We start from the raw sequence: 15,093 nt of genomic DNA, 5'->3' as shown, positions 1-15,093 counted from the left end.
TAGTAAGGCATAAAACGTCAAAAAACGTCATAGTATAGTAAGGCATAAAAAGTCATAAAAACGTCATAGTATAGTAAGGCATAAAAATCGTCAAAAAATGTCATAGTATAGTAAGGCATAAAAAGTCATAAAAACGTCATTGTATAGTAAGGCATAAAAATCATCAAAAAACATCACAGTATAGTAAGACATAAAACGTCAAAAAATGTCATACTATAGTATGGCATAAAAATTGTCAAAAAACATCACAGTATAGTAAGGCATAAAAAGTCATAAAAACGTCATAGTATAGTAAGGCATAAAAATCGTCAAAAAACATCATAGTATAGTAAGACATAAAATGTCATAGTATAGTAAGGCATAAAAAGTCATAAAAACATCTTATTATATTAAGGCATAAAACATCAAAAAACGTCATAGTATAGTAAGGCATAAAACATTATTAAAACCTCATAGTATAATAAGTCATAAAAAGTCATAAAAATGTCATAGTATAAGAAGGCATGAAATGTCGTAAAAACGTCATTGTATGGTAAGGCATAAAATGTCATGGTATAGTAAGGCATAAAAAGTCAAAAAACGTCATAGTATAAGAAGGCATAAAAATCATCAAAAAACATCATAGTATAGTAAGGCATAAAATGTCATAGTATAGTAAGGCATAAAAATCGTCAAAAAACATCATAGTATAATAAGGCATGAAATATCATAGTATAGTAAGGCATAAAAAGTCCAAAAATGTCATAGTATAGTAAGGCATAAAAATCGTCAAAAAACATCATAGTATAATAAGGCATGAAATGTTGTAAAAATGTCATAGTATAGTAAGGCATAAAAATCGTCATAGTATAGTAAGGCATGAAATATCATAGTATAGTGAGGCATAAAAGTCAAAAAACGTCTTAGTATAAAAAGGCATGAAATGTCGTAAAAACGTCATAGTATAGTAAGGCATAAAATGTCACAGTATAGTAAGGCATAAAAAGTCATAAAAACGTCATAGTATAGTAAGGCATAAAAATCATCAAAAAACATCATAGTATAGTAAGGCATAAAATGTCATAGTATAGTAAGGCATAAAAAGTCAAAAAATGTCATAGTATAGTAAAGCATAAAAAGTCATAAAAACGTCATAAAAACATCATGGTATATTAAGGCATAAAAAGTCATAGTATAGTAAGGCATAAAAAGTCATAAAAACGTCATAGTATAGTAAGGCATAAAAATCGTCAAAAAACATCATAGTATGATAAGGTATGAAATGTCATAGTATAGTAAGGCATAAAAAGTCAAAAAATGTCATAGTATAAGAAGGCATGAAATGTCGTAAAAACGTCATAGTATAGTAAGGCATAAAAAGTCAAAAAAACGTCATAGTATAAGAAGGCATGAAATCTCGTAAAAACCTCATAGTATAGTAAGGCATAAAATGTCACAAAACGTCATAGTATAGTAAGGCTGAAAAAGTCATAGAAACATCACAGTATAAGAAGGCATAAATTGCCAAAAAATGTCATAGTATAGTAAGGCATAAAACTTCATGAAACATAATGTTATATCAAGGCATAAAACGTCAAAAAACGTCATAGTATAGTAAGGCATAAAAAGTCATAAAAACGTCATAGTATAGTAAGGCATAAAAATCGTCAAAAAACATCATAGTATAATAAGGCATGAAATGTTGTAAAAATGTCATTTTATAGTAAGGCATAAATTGCCAAAAAATGTCAAAGTATAGTAAGGCATAAAACGTCATAAAAACATCATGTTATATTAAGGCATAAAACGTCAAAAAACGTCATAGTATAGTAAGGCATAAAAAGTCATAAAAACGTCATAGTATAGTAAGGCATAAAAATCGTCAAAAAACGTCATAGTATAGTAAGGCATGAAATATCATAGTATAGTGAGGCATAAAAGTCAAAAAACGTCATAGTATAAAAAGGCATGAAATGTCGTAAAAACGTCATAGTATAGTAAGGCATAAAAAGTCATAAAAACGTCATAGTATAGTAAGGCATAAAAATCGTCAAAAAACATCATAGTATAATAAGGCATGAAATGTTGTAAAAATGTCATAGTATAGTAAGGCATAAAAACGTCATAGTATAGTAAGGCATGAAATATCATAGTATAGTGAGGCATAAAAGTCAAAAAACGTCTTAGTATAAAAAGGCATGAAATGTCGTAAAAACGTCATAGTATAGTAAGGCATAAAATGTCACAGTATAGTAAGGCATAAAAAGTCATAAAAACGTCATAGTATAGTAAGGCATAAAAATCATCAAAAAACATCATAGTATAGTAAGGCATAAAATGTCATAGTATAGTAAGGCATAAAAAGTCAAAAAATGTCATAGTATAAGAAGGCATGAAATGTCGTAAAAACGTCATAGTATAGTAAGGCATAAAATGTCATAGTATAGTAAGGCATAAAAAGTCATAAAAACGTCATAGTATAGTAAGGCATAAAAATCGTCAAAAAACGTCATAGTATAGTAAGGCATAAAAATCGTCAAAAAACGTCATAGTATAGTAAGGCATAAAAAGTCATAAAAACGTCATAGTATAGTAAGGCATAAAAATCGTCAAAAAACATCATAGTATAATAAGGCATGAAATATCATAGTATAGTGAGGCATAAAAGTCAAAAAACGTCATAGTATAAGAAGGCATGAAATGTCGTAAAAACGTCATATTATAGTAAGGCATAAAATGTCATAAAAACGTCATAGTATATTAAGGCATAAAAATCATCACAAAACATCATAGTATAGTAAGGCATAAAATGTCATAGTATAGTAAGGCATAAAAAGTCAAAAAATGTCATAGTATAGTAAGGCATAAAAATCGTCAAAAAACATCATAGTCTAATAAGGCATGAAATATCATAGTATAGTAAGGCATAAAAAGTCCAAAAATGTCATAGTATAAGAAGGCATGAAATGTCGTAAAAACGTCATAGTGTAGTAAGGCATAAAAAGTCAAAAAAACGTCGTAGTATAAGAAGGCATGAAATCTTGTAAAAACGTCATAGTATAGTAAGGCATAAAATGTCAAAAAACGTCACAGTATAGTAAGGCATAAAATGTCATAGTATAGTAAGGCATAAAAGGTCATAAAAACATCATGGTATATTAAGGCATAAAACGTCAAAAAACGTCATAGTATAGCAAGGCTGAAAAAGTCATAGAAACATCACAGTATAAGAAGGCATAAATTGCCAAAAAATGTCATAGTATAGTTAGGCATAAAACTTCATGAAACATAATGTTATATCAAGGCATAAAACGTCAAAAAACGTCATAGTATAGCAAGGCTGAAAAAGTCATAGAAACATCACAGTATAAGAAGGCATAAATTGCCAAAAAATGTCATAGTATAGTTAGGCATAAAACTTCATGAAACATAATGTTATATCAAGGCATAAAACGTCAAAAAACGTCATAGTATAGTAAGGCATAAAAAGTCATAAAAACGTCATAGTATAGTAAGGCATAAAAATCGTCAAAAAACATCATAGTATAATAAGGCATGAAATGTTGTAAAAATGTCATAGTATAGTAAGGCATAAAAATCGTCATAGTATAGTAAGGCATGAAATATCATAGTATAGTGAGGCATAAAAGTCAAAAAACGTCATAGTATAAAAAGGCATGAAATGTCGTAAAAACGTCATAGTATAGTAAGGCATAAAATGTCACAGTATAGTAAGGCATAAAAAGTCATAAAAACGTCATAGTATAGTAAGGCATAAAAATCATCAAAAAACATCATAGTATAGTAAGGCATAAAATGTCATAGTATAGTAAGGCATAAAAAGTCAAAAAATGTCATAGTATAAGAAGGCATGAAATGTCGTAAAAACGTCATAGTATAGTAAGGCATAAAATGTCATAGTATAGTAAGGCATAAAAAGTCATAAAAACGTCATAGTATAGTAAGGCATAAAAATCGTCAAAAAACATCATAGTATGATAAGGTATGAAATGTCATAGTATAGTAAGGCATAAAAAGTCCAAAAATGTCATAGTATAAGAAGGCATGAAATGTCGTAAAAACGTCATAGTATAGTAAGGCATAAAAAGTCAAAAAAACGTCATAGTATAAGAAGGCATGAAATCTCATAAAAACCTCATAGTATAGTAAGGCATAAAATGTCACAAAACGTCATAGTATAGTAAGGCTGAAAAAGTCATAGAAACATCACAGTATAAGAAGGCATAAATTGCCAAAAAATGTCATAGTATAGTAAGGCATAAAACTTCATGAAACATAATGTTATATCAAGGCATAAAACGTCAAAAAACGTCATAGTATAGTAAGGCATAAAAAGTCATAAAAACGTCATAGTATAGTAAGGCATAAAAATCGTCAAAAAACCTCATAGTATAATAAGGCATGAAATGTTGTAAAAATGTCATTTTATAGTAAGGCATAAATTGCCAAAAAATGTCAAAGTATAGTAAGGCATAAAACGTCATAAAAACATCATGTTATATTAAGGCATAAAACGTCAAAAAACGTCATAGTATAGTAAGGCATAAAAAGTCATAAAAACGTCATAGTATAGTAAGGCATAAAAATCGTCAAAAAACGTCATAGTATAGTAAGGCATGAAATATCATAGTATAGTGAGGCATAAAAGTCAAAAAACGTCATAGTATAAAAAGGCATGAAATGTCGTAAAAACGTCATAGTATAGTAAGGCATAAAATGTCACAGTATAGTAAGGCATAAAAAGTCATAAAAACGTCATAGTATAGTAAGGCATAAAAATCATCAAAAAACATCATAGTATAGTAAGGCATAAAATGTCATAGTATAGTAAGGCATAAAAAGTCAAATAATGTCATAGTATAAGAAGGCATGAAATGTCGTAAAAACGTCATAGTATAGTAAGGCATAAAATGTCATAGTATAGTAAGGCATAAAAAGTCATAAAAACGTCATAGTATAGTAAGGCATAAAAATCGTCAAAAAACATCATAGTATGATAAGGTATGAAATGTCATAGTATAGTAAGGCATAAAAAGTCCAAAAATGTCATAGTATAAGAAGGCATGAAATGTCGTAAAAACGTCATAGTATAGTAAGGCATAAAAAGTCAAAAAAACGTCATAGTATAAGAAGGCATGAAATCTCGTAAAAACCTCATAGTATAGTAAGGCATAAAATGTCACAAAACGTCATAGTATAGTAAGGCTGAAAAAGTCATAGAAACATCACAGTATAAGAAGGCATAAATTGCCAAAAAATGTCATAGTATAGTAAGGCATAAAACTTCATGAAACATAATGTTATATCAAGGCATAAAACGTCAAAAAACGTCATAGTATAGTAAGGCATAAAAAGTCATAAAAACGTCATAGTATAGTAAGGCATAAAAATCGTCAAAAAACATCATAGTATAATAAGGCATGAAATGTTGTAAAAATGTCATTTTATAGTAAGGCATAAATTGCCAAAAAATGTCAAAGTATAGTAAGGCATAAAACGTCATAAAAACATCATGTTATATTAAGGCATAAAACGTCAAAAAACGTCATAGTATAGTAAGGCATAAAAAGTCATAAAAACGTCATAGTATAGTAAGGCATAAAAATCGTCAAAAAACGTCATAGTATAGTAAGGCATGAAATATCATAGTATAGTGAGGCATAAAAGTCAAAAAACGTCATAGTATAAAAAGGCATGAAATGTCGTAAAAACGTCATAGTATAGTAAGGCATAAAATGTCACAGTATAGTAAGGCATAAAAAGTCATAAAAACGTCATAGTATAGTAAGGCATAAAAATCATCAAAAAACAACATAGTATAGTAAGGCATAAAATGTCACAGTATAGTAAGGCATAAAAAGTCATAAAAACATCATGGTATATTAAGGCATAAAACGTCAAAAAACGTCATAGTATAGCAAGGCTGAAAAAGTCATAGAAACATCACAGTATAAGAAGGCATAAATTGCCAAATAATGTCATAGTATAGTTAGGCATAAAACTTCATGACACATAATGTTATATCAAGGCATAAAACGTCATAGTATAGTAAGGCATAAAAAGTCATAAAAACGTCATAGTATAGTAAGGCATAAAAATCGTCAAAAAACATCATAGTATAATAAGGCATGAAATGTTGTAAAAATGTCATAGTATAGTAAGGCATAAAAACGTCATAGTATAGTAAGGCATGAAATATCATAGTATAGTGAGGCATAAAAGTCAAAAAACGTCTTAGTATAAAAAGGCATGAAATGTCGTAAAAACGTCATAGTATAGTAAGGCATAAAATGTCACAGTATAGTAAGGCATAAAAAGTCATAAAAACGTCATAGTATAGTAAGGCATAAAAATCATCAAAAAACATCATAGTATAGTAAGGCATAAAATGTCATAGTATAGTAAGGCATAAAAAGTCAAAAAATGTCATAGTATAAGAAGGCATGAAATGTCGTAAAAACGTCATAGTATAGTAAGGCATAAAAAGTCATAAAAACGTCATAGTATAGTAAGGCATAAAAATCGTCAAAAAACATCATAGTATGATAAGGTATGAAATGTCATAGTATAGTAAGGCATAAAAAGTCCAAAAATGTCATAGTATAAGAAGGCATGAAATGTCGTAAAAACATCATAGTATAGTAAGGCATAAAAAGTCAAAAAAACGTCATAGTATAAGAAGGCATGAAATCTCGTAAAAACCTCATAGTATAGTAAGGCATAAAATGTCACAAAACGTCATAGTATAGTAAGGCTGAAAAAGTCATAGAAACATCACAGTATAAGAAGGCATAAATTGCCAAAAAATGTCATAGTATAGTAAGGCATAAAACTTCATGAAACATAATGTTATATCAAGGCATAAAACGTCAAAAAACGTCATAGTATAGTAAGGCATAAAAAGTCATAAAAACGTCATAGTATAGTAAGGCATAAAAATCGTCAAAAAACATCATAGTATAATAAGGCATGAAATGTTGTAAAAATGTCATTTTATAGTAAGGCATAAATTGCCAAAAAATGTCAAAGTATAGTAAGGCATAAAACGTCATAAAAACATCATGTTATATTAAGGCATAAAACGTCAAAAAACGTCATAGTATAGTAAGGCATAAAAAGTCATAAAAACGTCATAGTATAGTAAGGCATAAAAATCGTCAAAAAACGTCATAGTATAGTAAGGCATGAAATATCATAGTATAGTGAGGCATAAAAGTCAAAAAACGTCATAGTATAAAAAGGCATGAAATGTCGTAAAAACGTCATAGTATAGTAAGGCATAAAATGTCACAGTATAGTAAGGCATAAAAAGTCATAAAAACGTCATAGTATAGTAAGGCATAAAAATCATCAAAAAACATCATAGTATAGTAAGGCATAAAATGTCATAGTATAGTAAGGCATAAAAAGTCAAATAATGTCATAGTATAAGAAGGCATGAAATGTCGTAAAAACGTCATAGTATAGTAAGGCATAAAATGTCATAGTATAGTAAGGCATAAAAAGTCATAAAAACGTCATAGTATAGTAAGGCATAAAAATCGTCAAAAAACATCATAGTATGATAAGGTATGAAATGTCATAGTATAGTAAGGCATAAAAAGTCCAAAAATGTCATAGTATAAGAAGGCATGAAATGTCGTAAAAACGTCATAGTATAGTAAGGCATAAAACGTCAAAAAACGTTATAGTATAGTAAGACATAAAAAGCCACAAAAACCTCATTGTATACCAAGGCATCAAAAGGCATTAAAAGTCATATTATAGTAAGGCATAAAAACTTATTAAAACAACACATTATAATAAGGCATAATAAATGACATAAAAATTCAATTCAGTTTCAATTAAATTTTATTTGCATAGCACCAAAACATAATACAAATTTTTCTCTTCGCATTTTACAGGGCAAGGTCCAGACCTTAATTTTTTATATAGAAAAACCCAACAGTTTCCACAATGAGCAAGCACTTGATGACGGGTGGAAAAAAACTCCCTTATAACAGAAAGAAATCTCCAAAAGAACCAGTCTCAGGGTAGGTTGCCGTCTGCATTGACTGGGTGTCATATTATAGTAAAGCACAAAAAGTCATAAAAACGCCATAGTATAGTAAGGCATCAACAGTCGTAAAAACGAGATAGTATAGTAAGAAATTCATAAAATGTGATATTACATTAGCTATAAAAAGGCATAAAAACAACATTGTATGGTTAGGCATAGAAATCTAAAAAACATCATACATAGTATAGTAAGGCATGAAAACATCATAGTATAGTATGGCATAAAAATATCATTAAAAAGTCATGGTTTAATATGGCAGAAATATTCAAAACAAACAACATAGATAGGCATAAAAACATCATAGTATATTAAGGCATAACATCATAGTATAGTATGGTATAGAAATGTCATAAAAAAGTCATAGTATAGTAAGGCATAAATAGTCTTAAGAATGACACAGTAAAGTAAGGCATAAAAATGTCATAAAAACGACATAATATACTAAGGCATAAAAACATCATAAAATCTACATAGTAAAGTAAGGCTGAAAAGGCATAAAAATGTCACAGTACAGTAAGGCATAAAAAGGTATAAAAACAACATAATATATTTAGACATAAAAATATCATAATATAATTAGACATAAAAATGTCATAAAAACGTTATATTATAGTAAGGCATCAAAAGTCATAATAACAATATTGTATGGTAAGGCATAAAAACATCATCGTATGACAAAGTATAAAAAGTCCTAAAAACAACGTAGTATAGTAAGGCTTAAAAAGGTATAAAAACAACATAGTATATTAAGGCATAAAAACATCATAATATAGTAAGGCATCAAAATGCAAAAAAAACAACATAGTATAGTGAAGCATAAAAGCTCATAAAAAAACAACATAATATAGTAATACATAAAAAGGCATAAAAAGTCATAATATAGTAAGGCATTAAAACAACATAAAAACATCATAGTACAGTAAGGCATAAAAAGACATAAAACATCAAAGTATAGTAAGAAAAAAAATTATTGAAATGTCATAATACAAAATATTAAAAAACAGTACAGTAATTATAGTAAACTCCAGACACAAAAGGCCCCAGGCCTGGGAATTCATACTATACGTAAGGCATAAAAAAGTCATAGTATAATAAAGCATAAAAAAGTGGGTTAGTGTTGTCAATTAACCTAATGTGTATTTCTTTGGACTGCGGGAGGAAGCCGGAGTACTCTGAGAGAACCCTCGCATGCACAGGGAGAACGTGCACACAGAAGGGCATCTAGACCAGGGTTCGAACCCAGAACCTTCTCACTGTGAGACATTATAACCACTGCAACACCGTGCCACCCAATGAATAAATCTTTGCATTGTAAAACATAAAAACATCATAGAATAATAATAATGATAATATGACTTCACTCTAAACATAGTGCAAACAAGTTCACTCAAATACCTAATAATGCAATAATGCAAATAACTAATAGGAAAAATTCTATCCTCCCAAAATATTGGTAGGGACATGTCCCTATTGTCCATAAGCAAACTTACACCCTTGCTCACTGTCTACCTTCTCCTTTCCCGTCATGCCTCAAGCTCAAGTTTTCCCCCTCCTTCCTTACATCACTGAACCTATACATACATCCCTCACACATCCACAGTAATACATCATGCACCTTGTTTCATTTTGGATGCGTGCTTGCATCTTTGCCCTTTGGCAGGAGCTTTTTCTCAGATGCTTTGTTGTGTCTGAGAGCGAGTGGGAACATACGCTCCCCGAGCTGTGGGTGGTGGGTGGAAAGCGAATGTGAATAGAGATTTTGCCACGCTCCTTCCAGCTGGCTTAAAAATATCCCAAGAATTTAATGACAGCTCGCAAAGGGATGCTGAGCTTTTTCAATCTGTGCTGTGTTGGTGAAGGAATTACTGATCCTCACACTCACACAGGGCTATTTTCACAAATAATAAATAAAAACATTTAATGACTGTTAGGACATTTTTTATTATTATTTGCTTGCCTTCTGAGAGTTAGACGAGGATATTGCTATAACTATCTGTTTGTTTAATAAGAAGCTAGCTTAGCGCAAAGATTGAAAACAGTGAAACATCTCCTAATTATTAAGTTTATTAATTGTAAAAAAACCATTCTGTTCCCGGAGTATGGAAACTGGAGACTTGAAATAGCCAAAAAATAGGCACAGTAATGGTCCGTTAAACCACATTGGGACATTTTTACAACTATTCTTATGAGTAATAACTTTTTCAAATCACCTTTCAGGGGAGAAGTCACTATGAATGTAGTAAAAGAGTGACATAACAGGAAAATACACCAAATCTGCCCATCAATGACTGCAACTCCTGAGTGAACGTAATTATCTATATGCCCGATCTTATTCTGACCTTTAGTCATAGCTGGTATGTGCAGTTGCCCTTAGTGCTTTACTATTCCTTTTAGCAGTAGCTTATCTCTTTTGAATGATAATAACCAGACTCATATATGATGGTATCACATTCCTCTGTCTCAGGTATCTCAAGCCAGATGTTCACAAGAAGTCCAAGCACAAAACAGCGGTGATAAAAAAGACTCTCAACCCAGAGTTTAATGAGGTAGCTATCCATGTTTGAGTACGTGCATGTGAATAAATGTGGACGCGAGAAGCACATTTGCAGTGGCTGAATGTAAATAGACAAGCTTATATTGTCCTCAGAGACACTATACTGCATACAAAGTTTCTGTAAGACAGCCAATTACAGTTTTCACATTAATGTCTTCTGCTTCATTAGTGAGTATTTTAGAGGTTTGTATGTAGAGGTGTGTAGGTGTGATCTTCTGACCTCTGCTCTTGCCCACTCATCCCTTTGCCCTCTTTGTTTCCACCAAGGAGTTCTTCTATGAAATCTCCTTCTCAGAGTTAGCCACCAAGACGCTGGAGGTCACGGTGTGGGACTACGACCTAGGAAAGTCCAATGACTTCATAGGTGAGTTGACACCACAAGCATTCAGCAATTAGTAAATTCCTGCTGGCGAATTTTGGAGCACTGATCGGCCACGTTATGAGCAGTCTAATAACATTGTACCCATGGCAGATGTTGCCAAAGATATTTTAGGATGTTTTCTATTGCTATCATCTGAGTGCAGCACTGTGTGTAATTTGCAGGGTTTAGTCGCCAAAAGGGCGTTAGTGACATTTTGTATGAAAATGAGCTTCACACTATACTTGTTCTGTGAGTGGGAGTAAGTCATTTCACAATTTCAATAACTTTTTGCCTGCTTCTACTTTTCCTGGGAAGTTTTTCTTTCTTAAAGTAATTACAGGTTAGGTCTAGGGTTTTTCATTACTTTTTTTTATTTCCAGAAAATCCTAAAATAAAGTCAAAACTGGCAGCGTGTTAGTCTGTCTCTCAGTACTTTCAGATTTCCCATCCCTGTTCATGGCACGTATCCCAAGTCTACTACTAGAGGTAAATCGTTAAAAACAGGTACATATATAGTTTACTTAAAAAAAAAAAAAAGGCTCAGTCGTCTCTTGAAACTCCTGAGCAGTCAGTCAGTCAAACAGGAGTAGTACAATTGTTGGGGACTATTTTCATCTATGGATATATAAACATTTTGTGCTCTGGTGAGTATCTCCAGCAGCAGGACTATTTGGAACTGAGTCAAACAGTTCCCATGTGGATCGTAATGAAGGAACCTGTGTTCTAGTGCAGTGGTGTGGCTCACTGATTTGTTTTTAATCGTTTTTAGAGGTCTGCAGCACAGAGGAAGAAGTTATTAAGCTTTGGCTACACAGACAACACTTGTTGGAATGATATTGTTGATTTAGTTTTTTTCAGGGGTTGTTGAGAAGTAGAAAAATACAGAAAATCATCAGATGTAGTTAAGTTTCTATTGAAAGAGAATACTTCCTTGCTATTGAACTCAATTAAAAACATGAAAGTATTAGTAAATGTCCATGAGCATCTGAAACTGAAATTGTGGAATGAGTCTACTTTAATAGGTAGTCAGTCTGTGATGACAGGAAGGCTAACCTGACTTAACTTTGTTCATTTTATTTTGTAATTTCCACATTTTTCTCTGAAACGGTCCAGTTTGAACTCTGTCAGCTGTTTAAAGATCACATGCAACAGTGATCCGGTTTCAAAAACGGTATCTCAGTCACTTTTATTGTGGGTACATCTTAAAGAGGCGACTGCGAACATCTGATCTGAACATCATATCTGACCATTTTTGTAATCATTAGACGCCTTGGGTCTCAGTCTTTAATTTCTTTTGAAACGGAAATGGAAATATTTTCCTGTCTATAAATAACCACACGAGCAACTAGGGATAAAAGACAACAAAATATGCAATTACTGCCAATACAACAGCGCAGTAGAAAATAACACCATCTAGAAGATTTTCAATAGACCCAAAAGGTGTCGATTGAAGCTACAGCTAATTACTCTCCTAGCAATACACAACCTATTTAGGATCAAAAGTAATATCAGACAAAAACACTAATGCCAGCATGCCATTCTGGTAATACATTTTGTTCATTTTCTTTTACCTGCTACTCGCTGTTTGTCTATTAAACTTGAACTTTCCTCTCTGCATAGATTGACTGATATTATTTATTGGTTCTGCACTTGTCAGGGGGTGTGTCCTTAGGGTGTCACTCACAGGGAGAGACTCTGCAGCACTGGATAGACTGTCTGAAGAACAAGGGCAAGAAGGTGGAGCGCTGGCACACGCTGACCAACGAGCTGCCTGGATCCACACTGCAGGAATGAACTGAGCCTCTTCCACTGCACTGACACTGGAGAGACTGCCTGAAGACTCGGGATGGGAGACGTTTCATCGCATGCTCTGAGGATTTTCTGCATGTCTATGATGGATTCATATCCTACTTACTTTGTGTCATAAATGAGTTAATAATTCATAACAACATACCCAAAGGGGTCACATGCAGAGATCAATACTCTAATCTCAGATCTAAATAGACCTGATGCAAATCTGGGAAACCATCCCTACCACAAAGCTATGATTGTGAGAATTTCCATAATCATATTCATAGGGATCTATGTCCCTTTTATGGATTGTATGTTAATCTAAATGCTCCTCTGCACTGCTCCAAACTGGTCAGATCTCAATAAATGAGAAAAATTGAAATCGTTCAAGAAAGTAAAATGAGGGAGAAAGTTGGAATTATTCTGCGCTTCGACTCTCATGTCGTCTCTCATGTCAGGTTTGCTCACTCTTATTAAATTTGGTCTGCTATTTTTCATTAACTGCTGACATTAAACTCCACTATTATGACCATCTGTTTCACAGCGCACATACCTCTCCCTTGCAATAATGATTTGCCTAATGCTTCCGAAGATTTCCAAGTGGTCTTAATACTGCCAGACGTTTTTGTATCTATTGATCTGATTGCCATTTGATTGCCTGCAGACAGCACAACCTAATAAGATAATTGGTTCTTCCATGTTGATGGTTTGTGTCAGTTATTTGCATGTTTGGTGTTGACGCAACAAACTTAAATGACAAATATGTGCCAGACTCTGCTGCAGGATGAAATGTTCATCATTGTGTTGTTCCCAATTCTCCTGAGGTGTGTTGCTCTGATTAATTAAATTTAAACCAAGGGTAACAGTTTTTTTTTTTTCTATGTTGTTCACAGTTGTTTGATGTGTCAGCTCAAATATCAGTGTGTCAGTTTCTCGTTGACGACACGTTGATGTTAACCTACTTTCGCTTCACAATCCTTCGTTTGTGAGGATGAGGATGGTGGTGTAATTAACAGAAAAGTTTCAGAGCAGTGGAGAGTTGTGCATGGTCGTACTCTGTCAGACAGTAAATAAAATCATCAGCCCTTGTTTGATATCTGAATAACAAATATGAATGGTGTGAAGAGCACAGTGTTGTCTGGTAGCTCTCCATCTGCTGCTTTACTATTGATTGCAGGTTTTATTTGTACTCGGTCTTGTGGTAAAAGAGGCATGCTGAAAATACCAGTGGTGTTTATATGTAAATATATATTGTGTTTCACTTGCTTTGGATGTTTGTCTTTTGGAACATAAACTGTGCATGGTTGTTTCTTTCTTTTTCTTTTTTTTCTTTTTTTTTTTGCATAAAACATTCATATTGATTTATTGCGTGTATCCCTGAATTTCTATTATATTTGCTGGTTCCAAAGTGTCAGCAGCTCAGGCAGTCCAATAAAGCCAACGCTGCCACCTGGTCTTCAGAGTCTGCAACTGCAGCCTCTTCTCTGACAGTAATGTAAGCAGAAGTGATCATGAGGTCGTGGCCGAGGAGCACAGAGGCACAGGTGTAGGAAAATCAATAAAAGCAACATTATTAGTTTAACTCTTCACACTCTCACATTTGTTTAAGAAAAGGAAAAACACAAAATCTGTGATTCTATCATTGCCTATGATCAGTCAGAACTTAACCTGTAACCTTCAAACAACTATATAGAAACCTTTCAATAATAATAATTACAATCTTACAGCTAACAGTGACATTTAATAACTACTGAATACTCATTAATGAAATTTAAATACCACTGAATGTACTCTTTTTAAATATTTCACTTTTAAAACTATCTTTCTGAACTAATGTGAAAACTTTAAGCAGGCAATTTCAAAAATTGTATTAATGTTGAAGTCAGATTCAAAAATACAAAAATATCCAAAATACAAAAACCTATATTCAATTTGCTGAAATTTAATAAGTTAAATTCTGATCTAAGAATTCAAATCAAGTCACAGATCAAATTAGCCCACAGCCAAATTGGATTATTTAATCCAGACACCAAATCTGAGGATGACAAATGAAAACTACTTTGTGACAGAGGATGCTTTGTAATTCAGGCCGATTGGACACTTTGATCACATCATGATTAACAGAACATAATTTGATTGGACAAGGGTCTTATTGATTCCAATCAGACTCAGCTGATATAATCAGTGGCTCAGATACTTATAAATCGAATTTCACCAATCCAGTTTGTGCAACCTAATTTAATTTTGTGCTATTGTTACCTAGATGTGAGTTTCTTCTTTTCTTATCACCTGTGTTATTGATTCCTGCAAGATCTATTGAACTTCTCG

The 15,093-nt window shown here is 32.2% G+C and overlaps 1 protein-coding gene across 1 annotated transcript in view; it reads left to right on the top strand.

The window, feature by feature from the left end:
- LOC130162304 (double C2-like domain-containing protein alpha) overlaps window positions 1-14,126 on the top strand; it is a 37,949-nt gene extending 23,823 nt beyond the window's left edge. The window contains exons 9-11 of the mRNA XM_056365993.1: window positions 10,524-10,605; window positions 10,881-10,977; window positions 12,632-14,126. Of these exons, the coding sequence (XP_056221968.1) occupies window positions 10,524-10,605; window positions 10,881-10,977; window positions 12,632-12,768 (316 nt within the window). The 3' untranslated portion in view covers window positions 12,769-14,126. The remainder of the gene's footprint in view (window positions 1-10,523; window positions 10,606-10,880; window positions 10,978-12,631) is intronic.
- Window positions 14,127-15,093: the final 967 nt, after the last annotated feature.

This window comes from Seriola aureovittata, chromosome 21 (assembly GCF_021018895.1).
Source record: "Seriola aureovittata isolate HTS-2021-v1 ecotype China chromosome 21, ASM2101889v1, whole genome shotgun sequence".
Lineage (NCBI taxonomy): Eukaryota > Metazoa > Chordata > Actinopteri > Carangiformes > Carangidae > Seriola > Seriola aureovittata.
This window is presented reverse-complemented; position numbering and strand designations above follow the sequence as displayed.